The sequence below is a fragment of the Lagenorhynchus albirostris genome, chromosome 1 (assembly GCF_949774975.1).
Source record: "Lagenorhynchus albirostris chromosome 1, mLagAlb1.1, whole genome shotgun sequence".
NCBI classification, from domain to species: Eukaryota; Metazoa; Chordata; class Mammalia; order Artiodactyla; family Delphinidae; genus Lagenorhynchus; species Lagenorhynchus albirostris.
This window is the reverse complement of record NC_083095.1, coordinates 38,667,941-38,682,315: the sequence shown is the minus strand read 5'-3', so window position 1 is coordinate 38,682,315 and position 14,375 is coordinate 38,667,941. Positions and strand designations below refer to the sequence as shown.

At 34.1% G+C, this 14,375-nt stretch overlaps 1 protein-coding gene across 1 annotated transcript in view; it reads right to left on the bottom strand.

The window, feature by feature from the left end:
• The window catches only part of KCNH5 (potassium voltage-gated channel subfamily H member 5), a 323,612-nt gene that overhangs the window by 90,649 nt on the left and 218,588 nt on the right, over positions 1–14,375 (bottom strand). Inside the window, exon 8 of the mRNA XM_060166885.1 lies at positions 13,704–13,903. Within this exon, the coding sequence (XP_060022868.1) occupies positions 13,704–13,903 (200 nt within the window). The remainder of the gene's footprint in view (positions 1–13,703; positions 13,904–14,375) is intronic.

The window sequence follows — 14,375 nt, the reverse complement described above, 5'->3', positions numbered from 1 at the left end:
AGAACAGTCCCTAACACCACACACAAAAATAAACTCAAAATGTATTAAAAATCTAAACGTAAGGCCAGACACTATCAAACTCTTAGAGGAAAACAAAGGCAGAATGCTCTATGACATAAATCACAGCAAAATCCTTTTTGACCCACCTCATAGAGAAATGGAAATAAAAACAAAAATAAACAAATGGGACCTAATGAAACTGAAAACCTTTTGCACAACAAAGGAAACCATAAGCAAGACAAAAAGACAACCCTCAGAATGGGAGAAAATATTTGCAAATGAAGCAACTGACAAAGGATTAATTTTCAAAATTTACAAGCAGCTCATGCAGCTCAATAACAAAAAACCAAACAACCCAATCCAAAAATGGGCAGAAGACCTAAATAGACATTTCTCCAAAGAAGATATACAGATTGCCAACAAACACATGAAAGAATGCTCAACATCATTAATCATTGGAGAAATGCAAATCAAAACTACAATGAGATATCATCTCACACCAGTCAGAATGGCCATCATCAAAAAATCGAGAAAAATAAATGCTGGAGAGGGTATGGAGAGAAGGGACCACTCTTGCACTGTTGGTGGGAATGTAAAGTGATACAGCCACTATAGAGAACAGTATGGAGGTTCCTTAGAAAACTACAAATAGAAGTACCATACGACCCAGCAATCCCACTACTGGGCATATACCCTGAGAAAACCATAATTCAAAATAGTCATGTAACAAAATGTTCACTGCAGCTCTATTTACAATAGCCAGGACATGGAAGCAATCTAAGTGTTCATCTACAGATGAATGGATAAAGATGATGTGGCACATATATACAATGGAATATTACTCAGCCATAAAAAGAAACGAAATTGAGTGATTTGTAGTGAGGTGGATGGACCTAGAGTCTGTTATACAGAGTGAAGTAAGTTAGAAAGAGAAAAACAAATACCGTATGCTAACACATATATATGGAATCTAAGAAAAAGAAAATCATGAAGTACCTAGGGGTAAGATGGGAATAAAGACACAGACCTACTAGAGCATGGACTTGATGATATGGGGAGGGGGAAGGGTAAGCTGTGATAAAGTGGGAGAGTGGCATGGACATATATACACTACCAAACGTAAAATAGATAGCTAGTGGGAAGCAGCCACATAGCACAGGGAGATTAGCTAGGTAGTTTGTGACCACCTAGAGGGGTAGGAGGGAGGGAGATGCAAGAGGGAAGAGATATGGGAACATATGTATATTTATAACTGATTCACTTTGTTATAAAGCAGAAACTAACACACCATCGTAAAGCAGTTATACTCCAATAAAGATGTTAAAAAAAATTAAAAAAAAGGAAAGTTAACCTTGCCCTGGATAGTCAGCCTTACGCCTATTTTGAAATCACAGTATCTAATGTTCTACTAGAGTAGCAAATCAAATATCCTCCTCAGGTTCAAACACAGCTTGGCAGGGATTTCAATATTGTTTTCTTAGATTCAATTGGTTCATATTTTGAAAGCAATAGAAAATGACACCAACAATTTTAATCCTTATGAAAATTATACAATGCAGATCTGATTTCCATTTTACAAAGGTCAATAAGATTCATGGTCTGGGTGACTTAAAGCCCTTTTGCTCTTTCTATAACACAGCATTTTCATATACCTTTTGGGTATTTGTATGTTTTTTATGGAGAAATGTCTATTCAAGACATTTGCCCATTTTTAAATTGGGTTATTTGGTTTTTTACTGTTTAGTTGTGTGAGTTCCTAATATATTTTGGATATTAACCCCTCAACAGATATAGGTTTGCAAATATTTTCTCCCATTCTGTAAGTTGCCTTTTCACCTGTTATTTGCTTTCCTTGCTGTGCAGAAGCTTTCTGGTTTGATGCAGTCCCATTTGTCTATTTTTGCTTTTGTTGCCTATGCTATTGGTGTCATATCCAAGAAATCGTTGCAAAGATTTAAACATAATACCTGAAACTCTAAAATTCCTAGGAGAAAACACAGGGAAAATTTTCTTGATTGTCTTTTTGTCATTGTCTTGGCAATGTCTTAATCCATTTTGAGCTGATTTTTGTGTGTGGTGTTAGATAAAATCCCAATTTCATTCTTTTGCATATGAATGTCCAGTTTTCCAAACCCCATTTGTTGAAGAGACTATCCTTTCCCCATTGTGAATTCTTGGCACCCTTGTCAAAGATCAGTTGACTATTTATGTGCAAAATTAATTTTGAACTCTCTATTCTGTTCCATGGTCTATATGTCTGTCTCTAGGCCTGCACCATACTATTTTAATTACTGAAGACTTGTAAAGTATTTTGTAATCAGGAAGTGTTATGTATCCAGTTTTGTTCTTTCTCAAGATTATTTTGGCTGTTTGAGGTTCTTTGTGGCTCCATAGGAAACTGACACAGGTTTTTCATATTTAAGTCTTAAAGCCCAGAATTGATTGATATGGTGGGAAGGAGAGGTCAGATTGAACTTTTTTCCTATGCCCAATAACATTTGTTGAATGGTCTTGCCTTTCCCACTCATGTATATTTGCCTATCTCTGTCATATATAATGTCTCTCCATATGTTTGGGGCTATTTTTACATTCATTAACTTGCACCATTACCATATGTCAATTTGATTATCCCTATGCCAAAATCACACTCTTAATTACTACACATTACTCCTCCTCACTCCAGTGTTTCATCTGTCTCCACTACTCTAATAAATCTGCTTTTATCAAGTCCACAAATATGCTCTATGTTGAAAAATCCAAGCAGAATTTTTCACATTTTATTTATATTTTAGAAGATTTCAAGATAGTTGTTCATTTTCTCTCTTGATTTCCATAAAATAAAATATTTCTGCCTTTGATCTGATATCACCAACCACTGATCAATGTCCTTTCAGGCCCTTTCTCATCTACTTCATCTAAATGTAGGAGTTTCTCAAAACTCTTTTCTCTTTCCTAGCTATAATGTCATTTTGAGTGATCACAGCCATGTCTTCAAGGCCTTTTATATATTAATGGCTTCCAAATGTATATGTCCTTATGAATCCCAGAATTATATCCATTGATAAAATAAAAATTTATTGATCATCTGACATGTACCAATCACTATTCTAAGTGCAAATTACTCAGCAATGAACAAAAGAGGCAAAACTCCTTGCCTGCATGAAATGTTTATTCTAATAGTGGCACATTTAACAAATAAAGAAATGAACTATATATATAAAATACTTCAAGTTGTGATAAGTTCTGTGAAGAAAATTAAACTGTGGAAGTTACCTAAGGACTTTAAGGGTAGAGATGCTGCAATTTTAAATAGGATAGAAATCTGACAATCTGACTAGAGATGTAGTAATCTTAAGCAGAGGTCAGCAAACTAGGACCTGAGGGGCAAATCTGGACTTCCACTTGTGTTTGTATGGCCAGTAAGCTAAAAATGGTTTTTACATTTTTAAATAATTGCGGGAAAAAAGGAAAATAATATTTTATGACATGTAAAAGTATATGAAATTCAAATTAATGTAACTATAAATAAGCTTTCATTGGGACCGAGCAGTGTTCATTATTTACATGTTGTCTATGGCTCTTTTCATGCTACAATGACAAAGTTAAGTAGTTGAAACAAAGACCACGTGGCCCACAAAGTCTAGACTATGTACTTTCTGGTCCTTTACACAAAAAGTTTGCTGATCCCTGATCTTAATCAATATACTCTATTGCTTGCAAACAAAAGATTTGCATGACAAAGTCCTATTTGGATTCAATGCCAGAAGAAAATATATTAGTCTTTAGGCAAATGTGTTTGCCTCCTTTAATAGACAACATTTCTCTTTTTAATTTAGCTGCCAAGAAAATCAAAAGCTCAATATGACCAAATTCAGTAAAAATGACACTCCAGGTGGCTAGACACCTCTATTGTACTTAATTCTTTCTTGTATATATATGTGGAAGTGTTTATGCATGTCTGTTGTACTGTCTTGTTTTATATTGATTTTAATTTTATGAGAAGTCCATAAAAGTCAATACAAATATGAACAAACATAAGAATAAATATTTGATATACTATTTTAAGAGGTTATCCTTAAAACTATAATAACCAAAGTGCCTTTCTCTATCATGGATTTGGAGTTAAAGTATTAAACAAGTACATGTCTAAATTCATGAGGAGGTGTAGTGCTCCTTGTGAAGAAAATATTTTCCTAATTTATGTAATATATAATATTCTCTGTAAGGAAAACATGTAACATCATTTGAAAGGCTTTTCTCAAGATTCTTAAATAATTGTGCAGGAAAGAACAAGTTTCAGTCAACTGGAAAATTTACCTCTGTGAAATAGCTCGTGCTTTGACACTAACATTCTTATGCATCATTGCAAATAGAGAACAGAGGTATATTAAGATTAAGTGATATCAGGTCTCACGTTTTATTAGTGAGAAAGTAAAGGTCATGGAATTAAGATTTGAGGTTTTCTCTCAGTTCTTTTGAATCTTCTATAATGTACTTTAAAACTAAGGATCAAAAAGGAAAAATTAAACTGTTTAGGGTTTTTTGTTTGCTTGTTTGTTTTGGTTTGTTTTGTTTTTGAATATTTTGGTTTTTCTTACCTTTGAACATTTTACAATAGCTCTCAAAAAGCCACAGAAATGAAACTCTTCCTCTGTAAGTTTGTAGGGAGATTTATTACAAGAACTTTCTTAAAACCAATTAAAGATAAATTTATTATCAAGAATATTAACTCTAGTACTCCACCAAATTTTGATTACAGAATCAGGCCTTTTTCTTGTAATAGGTGTCCTATATAAGTAATAAGCTTGATGGTAGGACCACTATTGATATATTCATTCTGTAATTTCTTATAGTGGTACTATATGTTTGTGGCAAGCTACATTCCTGTGAGTGGTGGGATTATGGGTGATTTATCATAGTTTCTTCTTTGCCTAGCTCTAATTTCTTATTTTATATAAGTCATGTATCTCTATTAAATAAACATTTTGGGGGGAAAATGGTTAGAAAAATATTTTTTTCTAACATTTTATTCATCCTTGGTAGAAACGATGAAAACAGAATGTGTAAAGTATGCTCTGGTCATGAATGTATTCTCTGATACTTGTCCACAAAGGCAGCAGACCCATTTCTAAACAAATATGTGCTGATTAGCTTAATCAGGACTAGGGAACCAGTGGAGTCCATATGCCCCCGTATGTGCTGTTATTGGTTTTAGAGTAAGATTTTCAGCCAATATGAATACTCAGTTCAAATTATTCCATAGCACATAGAATGTAGAGTCTATGCATAGTTAATTAATGATTTAAGTAGCTAATGTACTAACTAGACCTTTGCTTTTTCTCCTTTCTTTTGTTTTCCATCTTCAGACCAGTTACTTGAGGATTAGCATGCAGGTAATTTGAGTTCTGTTATAAAATATGTGAAGTTTCATTTTCTAACAAGCTTTTCTGTTCAAATTTTATTGCTTTCTCCATTGCTGTCTTAAACCTACATCCTCCAACCTTAACTAGATCCACTCCCTCTTCTATTATTTGTAAATCTTCCATAGCTCCCTGTATTATATTTCACGCATCATCACAATTTGGAATCATACATTTAACTCTGGTTATTTAAGTCTTTCCTCTCACATTAAACTCAGAGCAACACAAGAGCAGGGACTATGTATACTTTTATTTACCACTCCATAGCAATTACTACAATATCCTACAAAACCATGTTTCCCTTTTTTTCTTTCCCCTTGTGAAACCACGGTTTCAAGGTATAATTGATTTACAACATTATGTTAGTTTCAGGTGTACAACATAGTGATTCAAAATTTTTATAGATTATACTCCATTTAAAGTTATTATACATAGTAGTTTGTACCTCTTAATACCCTACCCCTATCTTACCCCTCCACCTTCCCTCTTCCGACTGGTAACAACTACTTTCCTCTCTATATCTGAGTCTGTTTCTTTTTTGTTATATTCATTCGTTTGTTTTATTTTTTATATTACACATATAAAGTGATAACATACAGTACTTGTCTCTCTGACTTATTTCACTAAGTGTAATATCCTCCAGGTCCCCCATTGTGGCAAAAGGCAAAATTTCATTCTTTTTTATGGCTGAGTAGTGTGTGTGTGTGTGGGGGGGGGGCATATCATCTTTATCCATTCACCTGTTGATGGACACTTAGATTACTTCCATATCTTGGCTATTGTAAGTAATGCTGCTATAAACACTGGGGTGCATGTATCTTTACAAATTAGTGTTTAGTTTTCTTTGGATATGTACCCAAGAGTGGAATTGCTACATCATATGGTAGTTCTATGTTCTGTTTATTGAGGAACCTCCAAACTATTTTCCATAGTGTCTGTACCAATTTACATTCCCACCAACAGTGTCCAAGGGTTCCCTTTTCTCTACAGCCTCACTTACATTTGTTATTTCTGGTCTTTTTGATGATAGCCATTCTGATGGGTATGAGGTGATATCTTATTGTTGTTTTGATTTGACTTTCATTTGTTGGGAAGTTTTTTTTTTAATTACTGATGCAATTTCATTACTGGTAATTTGTTCATATTTGCTATTTCTTCCTTGTTCAGTCTTGGGAGATTTATATTTCTAGGAAATTATCCATTTCCTCTAAGTTGTCCATTTTATTGGCGTATAACTGTTTATAGTAATCTCTTATGAGCCTTTGTATTTCTGTGTTGTTGATTGTAACTACTTCTTTATTTCTGATTTTATTGATTCAGGCTCTCTTGCTTTTTTTTCTTGATGTGTCTGGCTAAAGGTTTATCAATTTTGTTTATCTTTTCAAAGAACCAGCTCTTACTTTCATTTATCTTTCTATATTTTTTCAGGCTCTATTCATTTACTTCTGCTCTCGTCTTTATGACTTCTTTCCTTCTACTAACTTTGGGTTTTGTTTGTTCTTTTTCGTGTCCCTTGAGATATAAGTTTAGGTTGTTTATTCGAGAGTTTTCTTGTCTCCTGAGATAGGCTTGTATAAACTTCCCTTTTAGAACAGCTTTTGCTGCACCCATAGATTTTAGATTGCTGTGCTTTCATTTTAATTTGACTCTAGGTATTTTTTTATTTCTTCTTTGAATTCTACAATGATCCACTGGTTGTTTAGTAGCATACTGTTCAGTCTACAAGTGTTTGTGGTTTCCTGCAATTTTTTTCTTGTAGTTGATTTCTAGTCTTATGGTCGGAAAAGATGCTTGATAAAAAAAAATAAAGACAACAGTATGGACTGAATACCAAGCAAAGACTAAGGTAAAAATGATGCCAGGCATGACCTACTTTTTATAGTTTATGATTAGTAAAGGAGGAAATCAATTGATTGTAACCTCAATAAACTAAATTATTTGATTACACTTATTATTGCTTACCTTATGCAGGCACTATGTGGGCACTTTTCATCCTCTAGACAACTAAGTAAGGTGGGTGGTGGTATCTCCATTGCTGATGTGAACACTGAGCATGGAAACCAATCCTCATGGTCAAGATAAAGCTAGGCTACTGAGCAAGTCATCCATGGCCCTACATGGACAACTCTTTCTCATTCCTGGACTATAGCTATCAAATGACTCTGTAGTCCCTTCCTCAGAGGCTAGTGACAGAGTGGTGAGAAAATGAAATACAAACTAGCCCACTCTAATGCAATAAAGTAACTTCAACATGGTACATAAAAATAATGCACTTGATATTATTCCTAGAGAAAGGTTTAAGCCACTCAGGTTTTAACCTAAGTTATACAGTGTCTCCCTATCCTTACTAGAGAAAAATAATACTACCTACTACCTGACACACAAAAAGTTTGCTAGTAATTTTATTAGCTAACGATAATATAAAGCTGGCATTGGAGTACTCTTAAATCATGCCAAGAGCCATGACACACCAAATATAATCTGATGCTTCAAATTTCTATCACAGAAAATATTAAAGTTCCTATCTACTTATAATGTTTCTAATAAACCCTTGAGTGTTATTTTATTTAACTTCTGATCCATGAAAGGAAAAATATAATTGAGGTTTCAGATAAAGTCTACCTTTTCAGGTAATGCCTGCAGGTCAGCTAGAAAAGAGAAATGTCAATAAGTCTGAATGCTTACCCTGTACTTTTTCACTAGGTAACAACTGAGAAGCACATGTGGACAGGACAATAGTTAAATTCCCTTGCCATGTATAGGTATAGATATAAAGGTCACAGTTTTCAGATATTTGGGCCATGGTGCTTACACAAAACAGGCTAAAATATAGTTTCCTATAATAATAAACTAGCCATAGTCTCTCTTGCCCAACAAGCAGTTTACTTAAAGACCACAGGAAAAACATGCCAATTGTCCAATGGGCCTGGGCTGGCTTAGCCCCCAACAGGGATACTGAGTCCTCATAATTTTTTTAAGATGGTATTTGTTCTGCTACCTTGGAAAAACCAGTTAGTTTCATGTGTAAATACAGTACTTAGATGTACTAATAAAAAGTTGTTGGGAAATAATTATTGAACCATTACTGAATTTTATTCTGTAATTTTTAATATAGGATCTCTTGAATATATGTTTCTTAATTGTAAAAAGGTTATGATATGTAATAGTACTCTAAATCATTCAGATACAGCTGTCATGTAATTTCAGTGTCAGGACCTGCAAGTTCATTTTGGACGATGTTCTGTCTGTATCCTTTACCCACAGGGACTTAATTTCCTCCTGAAGCAGATAGATCACTGCATCTTTAAATACTTCAAATAGTTCAGGTCACCTGTCATACCTCTCCCCAAAGTCTTCAATTAGCCAAACAAAATATTCATATTTCCTTTAACTTATAACAAGATTCCCAGAACTTTATGTCATCGTGATTATCTTCTAGTAAGTGTGCTGCCATTTGATAATATTTCTTTTACAATATCCAGCTGACAGCTGAACATAATATTTTATCTATGATCTGAATAACATGGACTGTATTGGGATGCTTAGTACCTCTCTTGATCCAGAGACAAAAGTCCTATTAATGCATCTTAAGACCAATTCAGTTTTGTTTCACTATCTTCACATGTATATACTTACATGACATATTTAACTGGGGGGAGCTCTTCTTGGAAGGCTAGTGCTTTCACTCTTGGGTTCAGCTGTACATTGCTATAAAAACTTCTTGAAGCATTTAAATAATTTAAATATTGAACCAAGATAATGACACCATGAATATATAAGAATGTATCCCCATTTTTCACATTTAGGAATACAAAGAAATATTTAGACAGGCTTTCCTAAATTTAAAAATATGTTTGTATAAAAGTAAACTGATTAAAAGAAAGTTACTTTAATTCGTAGAAAAAATATATATATATTGCCTACTATATCTGGAAGAAGTAAAGTGCTTCTGTTATAGATCTGGTTTAAAAATAATCCAAGATGTTAAAATATTCAAAATCAATTTCTTTACATTCTAAAGGCATAATTCTGCCTGAATGTTTTGCATAATTCTGCCAGAACTTTTCATATAATGGGATCTGCCTACTGATAACTTTATGCTTATTACAAAACCCATGAAACAAGAAATGAAGACCAAAGAGCTTTTTCTGAGTTTCTTCAAAGAACATGCTAGAAAAAAAAATATTAGACAGTAGAAAATAAAAAACCTTAAGGTTTTAAATTTCATTCTACAAAACAAGCTGAAAATGATTCCAGTATTATGAGAAATATGTGGTCTACACAACATGCTACAAGTTATGTATTTTTTCATACAGTCCTAAAGCTGAAAATAAAGTCCCCAGTCATTTACTTTATTTGAATTATTTCTCAGTAAAATCATTTCAAACTGTAGGATAGATTTTTTTGAGCTTTAACTATCATCCTTTCTATTTTTTTCCCATAATCTGCTCTTTCCCTTTTAAATCCTCACTCATTCCACCCATTTCTCTTGTCTTTTAACTGCACAGAATGTTAGCAAGTAGCAAAGCCCAGAGGACGGATTTTGGTTATTAAATTTGAAAAGAATCTAAAGCAACTATAGTAATTAGTAGTCAATAAAATACTTTCAACCAAATCAAATTAATCTAGGTACTGTTTTATATTTTTAAATTGCCTAAGGCAAACTTTCATGATAAAAATGCTACAATCTCCACATCAGTAGTGATTTTAATGCCACCATTTGTATTAGAGAAAGCATTATTCACAAAAGACAAGCTAAGACTGAATTAAATCACAGTGATTAATTTGCTTGTGGGTTAAAGCTGAATTCAAAATATCTATAAAACTAAGTATGTGGAAGCGACAGAATGAAATCTCAGTAATTGGGGCGAACGTTTTCTCTAATTAGCTGAAATGCATCATTAAATTCTATTGTACCAGCAGCTGAAAAAAATAGCTGTTTTAGAACTAACAAGAGACGCGTTAGAACAAAGACATTTCATTTCACACATTATATTTCGATCTTTTTCAGTACATACTCAAAGTTAAATTTGATAACAACCACCATTGATAAAATATTCGAAACAAACAATTAATAAAATGTAAGATAAGAAACATATAGGAAGACAAATATTTCACTTATTGAGGAACAGCAAGTCTAAGAGAGGTCTCTAATATCAAATATGGTATAAATGTTAAAAATCAGATGCTGTTTACTGAAGCTATCCTCAAGTAAATCTACACTTCTAAGATTATGACGACAATTACAGGATTTATGTGATTACTGTCATTGAACTTTCATTTTCTTTTTTCTACCCTTGTATTTTAACAGGCTCAACCAATGTCATTCTTATTATCAAAAGTAAAGATGAATATAAAATAGTTAGATACACAGATGGATGGATGGATGAGATAAATAAGATAAAAAAGAGATAGAGATGAGAGATAAGAGAGAGAAAGAAGATAGAAAGCTTTATTATGAAAGCCATATAAGCTCATTGGCTGCTGTGCTGAGAATAACCTATACAGGGACGGGGTGGATGCACAGACCAATCACTTGGCTACAGAATAACCCAGATAGGACATGATGGTGACTTGAACCAGCTGATCTCAATGGAGGTGGTGAGAAATGGAGGTGGAGCCAATAGGATTTGGGGGAAGTTTCAACGTGGAAGCTTTGTCCTAAGCAACTGAGGTGTGGAGTTTCCATTAACTGCACTGAGGAAGAATGTCAGTAGAGCAGGTTTATGGGAGATGATCAGGAGTTCAGTTCTGGACAATTTCATTGGATATGAGTAGGCAGTTGAATAGGAGAATCTGTGGTTCAGGGAGTAGGTCCAGGATGAGTATGTATACTAGGGTGGTGTTAGCATATATTATTATAGTCATGAGATTGTATGATATCACTGAGGAGAGATTCTAGACAGAAAAGGGAAGAGGCATAAGGACTGAAGTCTAGATATCCCTAAATTTAGGATATTATCTTGGTAAAACTGTTTTCAAGAAGCACCCTACCAAGTTACACACAGACCAGAAAAATATGGTACTGTCAGTCACTACAGCCTTTGCTAATATTAGGCATTATATTTGACAGTCTCTTGTTCTTTCAATATTTATTCATTACAAGTGAAAATAAGACTTTCTGTATGTTTATTAGTAATTTGTACTTTTGTCTTCTATGCGTTCAGCTCATTTTCCCCATGTATTCTAATTCTTCTTATTGATCTGTAAAATCACTTTACATATTAAGGTAATTAACCTTTCACCTGTGATATTTGTTGCAGATGCTTTATCTCATTTTTGTTTCCATAGCTTTTGGTGTGAAAGGTTTTACATATTCTAGCCAAATTTATTCATCACTTAATTTGTTATGTACTCCATTGCATTAATACATACAAAGACTTCTGTATGTGCCATGGTTCTTTAAATCTGCTCTTCCTACTAGTCAAACACTACTCTAAAGATTTCCCATTTAGTTAGGAGGCACATCCATGATTTTGTCTTATCCAAAAGTTAATTCATTTTAATATTTTTACTTATTTCTTTAAAAATCTTTTTATGTGAATTAAAATTTATATTACACCCTAACTGCATCATGAAGCAGACAGTTGAGCAGGTACTAGAGGGGAAGCTTGTGAGAATCTATTGGTTCCATTCCCGAACTAACCCAGCATCTGGGAACTTAGAGAAGGGAACTAAAAAATCTGCCATGTACCATATCTGTGGCATAAGCTCTGGGTCAGGTACTTTTCTAGTGTAAAGGGCTATTATTCCATCAGCTTACTGATGTTATCTGTCAACTACCATGAGACCCCACTGAATTTTCTGGAAAGAAAAGCTTCTGACTGAGATAGTGATTGACAAGGTAAATGGTTGCGTCTTGAGCTCAGTGTCTTAAATGTGGACCTCAGAGAATATCCTGCTTCTAGCGATTTAAACACTGACTCTCACGTGCACCCCTCAGGAAGATCCTGTTCCTTCTTTGGATTCCCTCCCTACTAACCTTATATCAGTTCAGGTACACAGTAATCAAATTCCACAGGTATGCAGTTTTTCCTTTTCCCCTCTGTGGTCACACATTCCACTTTAAGGGGCCATTTAACTGCATCTTGTAAAATGTCAAAAGAAGAGCAAATCTCACCCTCTTTCATAACTCTTCCACATAGCTAGCCTCCAGTATCTCATTTGCACTCTCTCTGAAGGCTTCCCTCCCTCAGCTCTTACCCTCAAGTCCATTCCCTTCAACTCCCCTCAATCCTCTGCTCCTAACACCTGCTCTGGCTTACAACTTCCTACTTGTTTCATGAAATTCCCCTAACTAAACATCTACTTTGTTCATTGGCTCTTTCACTTTGACATTGAAAGGTGCTTGTTAAGCAGGTCTGAAAGAAAAACTACAAGTCAACCTCATATGATTAAAAAAAATAAAATTTGTGGGAAATGGCAAGGAAGGTTATGTGCTATCTGATTATCGTTATGTCAAAAATCAGTACCTAAAAATAAAGCCTTCGCTGATACTTATAAAGTGAAATAGCTTAAGATCAGTTTTCTCTAGAAGTCTTATGTGCAAGCCCTACTTGTCATTCTCTATATTGGATGTGAATCAGCTGGGTGTAGGAAGTGAGAATTTATTTGATTTTGTTTATCATGAGGAGGACTTTGGTTTCTTCTTTGCCCCTAATATGAGTTAGATGGGAAAAATTTAAAGAGGTTCCATGAAAAGACAAGCAAGAAATTAGACATGACAAGTGGATTGCAAGGGTCACATCCATTTCATAGATTTGTGTAGGGAAAAAGGGAAAACAAAGAACTATAAGTTGCATTATAGAACGTGTGATAGAGAGAAGAGAAATTTAAGTAGAGGGTAGAATAGAACATATATAATCTTTTAGTTATAAGCAAGGAAGTTTCTTTCTGAATTTTAAATGGGCAAAATGTCAAAAGAGAAATCAAGAATAAAATCTAGCAAAAGAAATGGCATCACAGTTAGCATTTTAGAGGAATGTGACAAATTACTCTGAGTGGTAATGAGAATGTTTTGAGGAAATGAAATAATTAGCTGTTTTCAGGAACCACAATTCCTAAATTGAGTTTGATGACTAGTACTAATTGATGATTAATGGTTGAACATTTTCCACCTTCCAAGCACTAAATAATATGATTGACTGCTATGTCACTTATGAAATACAGAGTAACATTTATAAAGCAATTATACAAGTAATATGTGAGTGGGAAAGCTATGGGCATCTGAAGATCCTATTGAAACAGAAAATAAATAACAAGAACAATAATAATAACCCATACCTTTTCTGTGTCAATGCCTTTTGACATAGACCATGTTGAGACAATATAATCCATGACTCGTTCACTAAGGCCTTTGGGGACCTGATAGAGTTTCAGAAAGTCCCGTACATTATTCAGCATCTCATGGTACCGGTTGGTGTTGGCATACATTTGCTGGAAAATTGTGGTAACATTTCCAAAAATAGTTGCATAAAGAAGAGCTGCAAGAGAAGAAATGATGAAAATAAATCAACTATCCCAAGTGAAAAAAAAAATGAGGTGAATATTGGTGAAATCAATGAATCACTTGACAGAGATGCCTTTATAAACTTTTCGGCATATGCATGGTAACCCCTGAGCAGAGTGCCCAGAATTTGGTGTTCACTCAATAAGTGTTATCTTTAGTTTGATAAACATGATTTTATGAGTGAGCACTACTCTAGTCATTGTGGTAAAACATGAGAGTGGTTGATAGATTTCAAGAAGAATTAGATGATCCAAGGTTATGATTTGCCTAAGACATTCTTAGCCTTATGACTAAAGTTATCCTCCAGCCCTGTCCTCCTGAATGAAGCCTAATCAATTTAAATTTTCGAGAGATTGATGATCCAGTTTAGAAATGTATGCTCTTTCTCACTGCTTGCTTCGTCCAGCTTTTGGATTACTTCCCTGCTTATCAATATTTTTGACAGA